Genomic DNA, 10,027 nt, shown 5'->3' with positions numbered 1-10,027 from the left:
AACCGTTACCGTTGCCGTATATCGAAAACGCAAGGAACCTGTTACATAACGAGCGCATCGGTAACAATTGGAAGTATATTGATATAATGGTACCGCTCCGTGTCAGATTTGTAAATGACATAGCTGTAACCGTTCCGTACATCGAACCCCGTTACGATTGGACATACATACGTAATCGTAATCGAACGACATAGGATATTAATCGCATTTATATATCATACTTCAATAATAAGAAAAGTCGAACGTAAAGGCACCGTATACAGGCAGTACCTCAATTAAACGAGCGGGGACTCGTGGACTTAAATGGGTTGGGGCCCCACCCCTGGGATTTATTTTAAACATATGCTTTCCTGCATTTGTTATGGTGGTGGAACCACCCTAGGGGCATGGTTCAACCTGTGGTAGTTTAGCCACTGTATATAGACCTTCGTTAGCCGTTGTGAACAAACTTCGAGAATCTAATCGTCTGCCAGTTGTTTGAAATCTTCTGTAGTTTAATTTATTGTAAACGCAACGGTATCGCTAGTCAAAATCTCTATATATACAAATGTTAGTAATAGTATACGTTATAGCGTTAGTAATAGTATACATCATTTGTTATAAGATATAAAGAGATGTAACAGGCTCGTATCGTGATTAATTATATCAAGAAAGAAAGGAACCTTATTGTATTGTATCTGGCTGGTAGATATATAGTTCATGTATCTCCATAGTGAAATGAAATGGAGTTTTACTTCCTTCTGTTCTGTATCTTATTAGACTAATGAAATGAAACGAAGTTTTATATCCCACTGTTCTGTATCGCATTGGACTATTGAAATGAAATGGAGTTTTACTTCCTTCTGTTCTGTACCTTATTGGACTAATGAAATGAAATAGAGTTTTATATCCTACTGTTCTGTATCTTATTAGACTAATGAAATGAAATAGAGTTTTATATCCTACTGTTCTGTATCTTATTAGACTAATGGAATGAAATAGAGTTTTATATCCTACTGTTCTGTATCTTATTGGACTAATGAAATGAAATGTAGCTTAATATCCTTCTTTTTTGCTTGATTGAGTTAATAAAATGCAGTTTTATATCCTACTGTTAGTCTTATTTCCTATTGGACTTTACTATTCCATGTGTTTTTTGGACTAATAACTACTTTTACGGCCTACTATACTGTAACTTGTTGGACAGTCTTTGAGATAGTCTTCAGTAAGTGGTTAATGTCTTTGGTCGATTTTGACCTTTGTTCTCTTGTTTATCGCTGGATAGTGACGGATTAACCGGAGCTACCACAGTAAAGGTCTATGGGTAGGAAATGTTTCAGTAACAAAGATCGAACCTGTAAAACCCTCCACATGCAAGGAAATATATCCTTGACAGATCTTTTTATTAGTATTTTTTCCTGGTTTGACAATACCTATTATAATATTGAGTAATAATATTCTCGTTAGCTTTACAATTTTAACCTTAGTTCAATATTCCTTCCATTGTGAAATATTCTATAGATTTCATTTAACATTTTTTACGACTATGATTCAAAAATATGGGTGGATTATTGGATTTTTTGGAATGACGAATCGAAATTTCTTTAGCAGTGAATATTTGAGTCATGTCGTTTACAATAGTTTCAGATAAGCTGACAACGAAAAAGTGGAAGTAGTATATAGAACATATATGATGTCATGTGTCCATCGTATTTCAAATACGGGTTTTGACAGTGTCCTCGAGGAAGTATGACGAATAGGGACGTGGTTTGGACATAATGCCATGTGTCCTTAGCTGGGTGGGGAAAAGTGCAACAGGAAATAAATAAAGACATTGATAAGAGGTATGTCTTAGGAGTGGAAAGGGTGGAGGTGTTGATGTTGATCTTTAAAATGGTTGCCAATGGTTGAGTTGATTCACCAGTCGCATAACGGCTTCAGTCTTATTCAATGAGCAAAACATTACGAAGCAATTTATTCATACTTTTCTACTGAACCAGTCGGACTAGAGATTTGGAATTCCAATTTCATACGAAAAGAACTGAGAAAGTTCTATCAGAATTATCTCAGCTGCTAGTAACTAGATTATTGTATCCCTTTAACCATTTTGCCGGATCCCGGATAGTAGATGATTAATAATAACAGTTGGATTTTCATGCAGAATGTTTAGTCATATGAAATGATCCGGGATGGCTGATTCATTGTCAACTGTTAATGTATCAGCAATAATCAGCAATCTGCTAGCTAATTAGTTAACTAAAGTTAATTTGGTTTGGTGTCACATTCTGACTACAGAAAACTGTTATTGTACCAAGCTATCTGTAAGCTAGATGGACTCGGAAAACTATCATTGTATAAAGAAATCTGCTAGCTAGTTGGACACAATAGTTTGGTATACTCTAGTCTCATTTAGACTACAGAAAACTATCATTGTACCAAGCAATCTGCTGGCTAGTTAGACAGGATAGTTTGGTGTACTTTAGTCTCATTCTGACTACAGAAAACTATCATTGTACCAAGCAATCTGCTGGCTAGTTAGACAGGATAGTTTGGTGTACTTTAGTCTCATTCAGACTACAGAAAACTATCATTGTACTAAGCAATCTATAAGCTAGTTGGACACAATAGTTTGGTGTACTCTAGTCTCATTTAGACTACAGAAAACTATCATTGTACCAAGCAATCTGCTAGCTAGTTGGACACAATAGTTTGGTGTACTTTAGTCTCATTCAGACTACAGAAAACTATCATTGTACTAAGCAATCTATAAGCTAGTTGGACACAATAGTTTGGTATACTCTAGTCTCATTCTGACTACAGAAAACTGTCATTGTACCAAGTAATCAGCTAGCTAGTTAGACAGGATAGTTTGGTATACTTTAGTCTCATTCAGACTACAGAAAACTATCATTGTACCAAGCAATCTGCTAGCTAGTTAGACATGATAGTTTGGTATGCTCTAGTCTCATTCTGACTACAGAAAACTGTCATTGTACCAAGTAATCAGCTAGCTAATTAGACAGGATAGTTTGGTATACTTTAGTCTCATTCAGACTACAGAAAACTATCATTGTACCAAGCAATCTGCTAGCTAGTTAGACATGATAGTTTGGTATGCTCTAGTCTCATTCTGACTACAGAAAACTTTCATTGTACTAAGCAATCTATAAGCTAGTTAGACACGATAGTTTGGTACACTCTAGTCTCATTCTGACTACAGAAAACTGTCATTGTACCAAGTAATCAGCTAGCTAGTTAGACACAATAGTTTGGTATACTCTAGTCTCATTCAGACTACAGAAAATTATCATTGTACTAAGCAATCTGCTAGCTAGTTAGACACGATAGTTTGGTATACTTTAGTCTCATTAAGACTACAGAAAACTATCATTGTACTAAGCAATCTGCTAGCTAGTTAGACATGATAGATGGTATGATCTAGTCTCATTCTTACCACAGAAAACTATCATTGTACAAAGCAATCTGATAGCTAGTTAGAAACGATAGTTTGGTGTACTCTAGTCTCATTCAGACTACAGAAAACTATCATTGTACTAAGCAATCTGCTAGCTAGTTGGACACGATATAGCATTATACTTGATAGTTTCGGCTTACAGATGCTCCTTGATCTACAGATAGGAGAATGTTGAAGGTTTGAAGGCCTAGTGACGTTTATATAATATCAATATAGGTGGAGGGACTGTTCCTGCCACCCCTACCTGTAGAAATCCACTGTGAAGACCATGTGTTCAGTGATATATAATAAAAGGTGATATATAATAAAGATATCCAATGTATATATAATGTACCAACTAGACCGTGAAACCATAGGTTTTAATTTGATATCTCTCATATACCTTATTATATTTTAATATAATTAATTTATAATTTATATTTATTGTCACTATAACACTTATGACTTGTTTTAAACTCTTTTGGACCCCCCCCCCCCTTTTCCATACCTTCAACACATTATTTATAATCCTATTTATAATGAACATAATTGTATTGTCCGACCTTGCCAAAATGATCAAATGTTCCAACCTTTGGTCTTTTGGTTCTGCCGATGGACAAGGGGCAACAAATGGTGACAAGCTGAGGGAGTGGGACGAGTGGAACGACTAAGAAGCTAGGGTTATATGTTCTAGCATTTAACCATGTAATACGTTCTGGAAGTATAGGTTTGGTTTTCTAGAATGATTATGTTCCCTATATATTTTTAAAAGCCCAATAAACCTTGCTATAAATAAACTTCCTTTTCTAGCCTTAAAGATTATCATTTGCTTTATAAATATTTAAATATACCAATCTTTGTTGGTATTCTAGCCTTCGAATGCATAACGATAATTATGTTCCTTGTTCAGTTTTGAACTTGCTATTAATCTTTGTATTCTCTTATTTTGCCTTTATATGAATAACGATTATTGTGTTGCCGATTACAGGTTTAAATATACCTTTATATATAGTTTTTAACCTTGCTATTAAACTGTATTGGTGTTCTGGCCTTCGAATGCAAAAAGATTATTGTATTCCCGATACAAGTTTAAATATACCTTCATATAGATTTTCTAGACTTTTACAATATCGATAATTGTGTTCCTTATACAGTTTTTAACCTTGATATTAATCTGTGTTGGTGTTCTAGCTTTTATATGAATAACGATTATTGTGTTCCCGATACAAGTTTAAATATACCTACATATAGGTTTTCTAAACTTTTACAATATCGATAATTGTGTTCCCGATACAAGTTTGTAAATACCTCTTTGTTGGTTTTCTACCCTTTAAATGTATAACGATAATTTATTCACGATAGTTTTATATATATCTTTATTTAGCTTTTACATGCATAACACTAATGATGTTCCGGGGTACAAGTTTGTCTCAGATGATTAATGAATGACATTCCGTGACATGAATAACTGATATTTTAAATTGTAATAATTGTATATAGTCATTAAAGACGAATGTAAAGATTTTTAATGAATGAAATGAAATGTAACTTTATTTCATACTGTACTGTATCTTATTAGACTAATGAAATGAAGCTTTATTTCAAACTGTACTGTATCTTATTAGACTAATGAAATGAAGCTTTATTTCAAACTGTACTGTATCTTATTAGACTAATGAAATGAAGCTTTATTTCAAACTGTACTGTATCTTATTAGACTAATGAAATGTAGCTTTATTTCAAACTGTACTGTATCTTATTAGACTAATGAAATGTAGCTTTATTTCAAACTGTACTGTATCTTATTAGACTAATGAAATGTAGCTTTATTTCAAACTGTACTGTATCTTATTAGACTAATGAAATGAAGCTTTATTTCAAACTGTACTGTATCTTATTAGACTAATGAAATGTAGCTTTATTTCAAACTGTACTGTATCTTATTAGACTAATGAAATGTAGCTTTATTTCAAATTGCACTGTATCTTATTAGACTAATGAAATGAAATTGGATTTTACGTCCTACACTTGTCCTATACCAGAATGGGTGTAACGGGGGCCAACAAGGCAGTGGCATTAGAGGACGCATTTTTTTTATTTCCATCTGTCGAAGGATCTTTAACTCTAAAGTTTTAAAGTTTGTAGAAAATAGATACCTGTATTAGCGACACAATGATACCTTGTAAGTTGTATTCTATCATATTACCCAAGTTCTTGTGCGATCCAGCGGGCGTAAAACTCTATTATATCCCAGCAGGTTATATGACAATGATATTATCAGAACAGTAATGTTTTGTGTTGAAATGAGATGAAGTATATAAGAGGTATTATACAGGCGTGGGTATATCAACATACTTTATCAAAATAACTCTAGGATAATTCTATTTAAGAAACGTCCCTTTTACATTTCAATCTTATTCGTGATATTAAAATAACCCTAAAAATTCAGATCTCTGTGAAAGTGGGAGGTTACCTATTAAACATGCATTACACACCATTCTTGTTAACAAATTCTTTATAATCCTTTTTCACTAAATTATTCTGTTAAAGGGATTGCCTTTATGTATATTGAGTTTTAAATTCTCTTTATGTGAACTACAAGTACATTATACAGTTTGGCTCATGACGTATACTGGCGACTCAAAACTGGATTAGTAATTGTTGGTATTAGCAAAACGCCCTTATTGCAAATTACCAACAACTGTGGTCAACTGGATGGTCGTTCATTCCGACCACTAGACTTTTTTACCAAAAGGTACATCATTAGCAATTGAAAGCAACAAGTAAAAACTGCTGATATAGTCGTCGTCTAAATCCAGCGATTGATCCAGTCGAAATGTTATCTCCACAAATGTTACAGCGCTCCTTCCTCCTTCTAGTTTGGGGAATGGATAATGATATAGGCGCACTGAAATTAAAACATAAACTCAATATTGAGAGTTATATAACTATTCCACGTGATGTAAAGTTTATTTGATCTGTGGACTTATTGACCTGTAACTCTGTATGGCTGGCTGGTACATGGTGGTCCGGAAAGGCAGAACCTTGTATATGATCAATATAACGTTTTAAAGTGGTAATGAATACCGAATGCTGACCAAACTTTGACACAAATTGAAGAATATTCAAGAAATATCGTATCTGTATTGTTTTTTTTAAAATCGGTTAGTTTTGATTTGAGTGAACTATTGCTTGGTGTATTTAATAAACACGGGGTAGGGAAGCCTTTCGTGAAAACTGTTTTAAAAAGCGGACAACTGAACAAAGGGTATGATGACTAAGTTTATTGTATGTAGTGGCCTGACATCATACCAATAGGAAGTTTTCAAGTAGACTTAATGTTGTTTGAAGTTCAATTGTTTAATGAAGTAAAATCGAGGCGAGGGAATCAGGTCAATTTGACTCGGAATTTGGAGGTTTGGAGTATTACCTCCCCCCAATCTTCTCATAGAAACTCTGTCATGGTGCCGGGAACAATCTACTTATGTCTCTCCGTTCCGTACTGTATTGAACTTGATATCCTTCTTTTTTGACTTATTGAACTAATAAAATGTAGTTTTACATCCTACTGTTATGTTTCCCATGGGACTTTTTGTTCTATATCTTTTTGGACTATTGACTAATTTTACGGCTTTCTGTTGTACCATCCTGATCTAATGAAAAGAAATTTAATGCTGAAAAGAAACAAAAATGGTATTTAATTTTTTTTTCAGAAATATTTAAATAGTTATGGATATTCGACTAAATCTGGTTTAACAGAATCATTAAAGTAAGTTTTGCATTTTTTAAATCTTTTCGAATTCCGATGATGCAAAACCGGATTTACTGTATCCTCTGAACGGATGTGATTTGAATCCTGTCATCCGGTGATGACAAACTAAAACTTCTATTGCATCCTTGTTAAAGGAATATATTCGCCATTTACGAGGATTGATTTTAGGCCAAAAATGTATACAAATCGTAATTTCACTTTTTTGAAGAATATAAAGTGGGGGAAGGGAGAGGGAGGAGGAAGGGTGAGTAGATTGGAGGAACAGATCATTTATGTAGGGAGCACCACTTGGATTAAAAAACTATTAAATATTTATTAAAAAAATGTCCTAAAATTTTAGAATGTTCCAGAGAGTGAACGGTTTAACTATGACGGGTAAAGTAAACGAGGAGACGCTGTCGCTGATAGAAACACCACGATGTGGCCAAGCTGACAGAAACCTTGTAGAACAAATTACACCTTTTACTAAAACATCTTCTGGTCTTCCACGACCAGCTCAATATAAATTATTTGGTAAGATATTTATTATAAAGAATTGAAATGGAGTTATATGTTTTTTGATAGTTTGGTTACAAAAATAAATGGGTCTGATAAACTGGTGAATAATTGCATCAAGATTGAGCCACAATCTGAACAGATGAATAGTTCAGTTTATCTTTACAAGAAACTCTTGTAGCGAAGTTTGCTTTTATAATTAGGTAGTACTGTAGAGAAGTTTGTGTGGACTATAATGTAGTTTTCTGGGCATACGTGTTTGCTTGAAAACAGACTGGAATCGTATTGTTGTTCCCAGTAATAGTAACAGTAATGGAATGTTCCAGCTGTAGTGTTTGATAAGCACCTTATAGTGGACTGGTCGTATGTAGGATTTGGATTAAATACCGATTTGCAAAACTTTTGCTTGACTATGTTTATTATTTGTTATGTATATCTTTACAGCAACTGGTAATAAATGGACCAAGAACAATATCAACTGGTACGTCACTAAATATACTAATCAACTGTCACAGGACGACCAGAGGTAACATCATTTTACTTAATTACAAGCTTTCATATGAGTACGACTTCCTATGACTGCGACTTCCTATCGTGTCGAGTATGGGCTTCAGAATTCAAGGGGGGGGGGGGGATATTATTTATCATTTTGGGCAATTTTTGCCCTATGTTAGTGTGTGACAGTGTGTGAGTTGGAGGGCGGGGGGATTAACTCGGGGAATCTCCTTTCCTATCCACCACTAGAAACGCCACTGCATAGGCACTTTGCGAGCGCGAAGACTCAATCATTGAAGGTTTATTACCCCTCGTGGTCTTATACGAAGACGTTGTATGTGCTGAGGACACTGAACCAGTCGTCAGTGACACTGATAATAATCATATATATTGCAGGAGGTCGTTTAGAAAAGCGTTAAAGAAATGGGCCGATGTGTCATCATTGGAATTTACAGAACGAAGAGAAGAAGTTGATATTGAGATAAAATTTGTGACGAGAGATCACGGTGATAATAGTTCTTTTGATGGTCCCAGTCAGGGTACAAGAGGTAAGGGGAATTCCCCAATTTTAAAGGAGATATAATCATGCACCCCTGAGCCCTCATGTAGCATCACGGTACCAGGGGTACGGGTATTTCCCAATCTAATCACAATGACAATTTCTATCCCTTTTTTTCTGAAAGTGTTCGTCAAAAAGTTAATGAATTGTATTAATAGTCTATGGAAATAGAATGTGCAATTCTGTTTCATTCCCCTTTCATTTCGGCCATTCATTTGAACAATCAGCTAGAGACGTCAACCCAATTTAATTTCGTTTTCAGGTACAATCTTGGCTCATGCGTTTGCTCCAGGACGAGTTGCTCTGGCTGGTGACGCTCATTTTGACGACGACGAACAGTGGACAGCCGACGTCGATAATGAGGACAAAAATAAGAAATTTTTGGAATTGATCGCAGCTCATGAGTTTGGTCATGCTCTGGGTTTGGAGCATTCCTTTGACTCTCGTGCCCTGATGAGTGCCTATTATGTCAACTCACAGAGAGAATATGAGTTAGCTCAAGATGATATTAATGGAATACAGTTTCTTTACGGTAAGTTAAACACAAGTTCTATGGTCGGCATCACTATTATTACTGTGATGTCGCCCATTGAATCTAATGTTTTACATACAATAAACACAGCTGTAAATGCGTACAGATAATCCGGGACAGATCAATGCCAAGAGGTCTGTCCAAGGACCAGCAACCGTCGAAAGGATTCTCGAGATCTTAAGTTGTTATCCTTATCCTTATCTTGCTTTTACCAAGGATAAGCTGGTAGAGAGGATCCTCCAAAACTGATACTAAACCAAAAATTTTGATTCGTGCTTTTCTTTCCGATCCCTTGTCTAGCTGGCTGCTAAACTGATGCTGTTTCAGATCTATTGAATTTAGATTACTGATTGACAGGCATGACTTCTGTATTGTTTTAATTATTCTATTATAGGACCACCCAATGGTTGGAAGGGGATCACCACCCCCAAACCTACCACCCCTCCACCAATTCCTGTCTGTCATAATTTATTTAAAGCTGTCGTGTGGGGTAAGTCATAGTTCTATTCAGATTGGTGGGAAGGAATGTAAAAGGCAGATGTTCTAGAAGAGAGTAAATGCTCTGTGACCAATGGACTGTACATACCGAGATAGCATCACAAGAACCAAGTTGTTGTATATGTACTGGTACCACAATTAGTTGATAAATCGAAGTCCAAATCTCAAGCAGAAAACAGAAAAACCACATTCAAATTGCAATCTATCAGTCAAAGTCGACATATATACCTATCCACTTTCAAT

The 10,027-nt window shown here is 35.1% G+C and overlaps 1 protein-coding gene across 1 annotated transcript; it reads left to right on the top strand.

Moving 5' to 3' along the window:
* Positions 1-8,128: 8,128 nt before the first annotated feature.
* LOTGIDRAFT_122135 (hypothetical protein) lies at positions 8,129-9,396 on the top strand (the record flags this gene model as incomplete). Its single annotated transcript, XM_009059418.1, has 3 exons — positions 8,129-8,226; positions 8,592-8,728; positions 9,017-9,396. 3 exons carry the CDS (start codon positions 8,129-8,131, stop codon positions 9,394-9,396), a joined length of 615 nt encoding a protein of 204 aa, XP_009057666.1.
* Between the last annotated feature and the right edge of the window lie 631 nt (positions 9,397-10,027).

This window comes from Lottia gigantea (assembly GCF_000327385.1).
Source record: "Lottia gigantea unplaced genomic scaffold LOTGIsca_39, whole genome shotgun sequence".
Lineage (NCBI taxonomy): Eukaryota > Metazoa > Mollusca > Gastropoda > Lottiidae > Lottia > Lottia gigantea.
The sequence above is the reverse complement of the archived record's forward strand: the minus strand, read 5'-3'. Positions and strand labels throughout refer to the sequence as shown.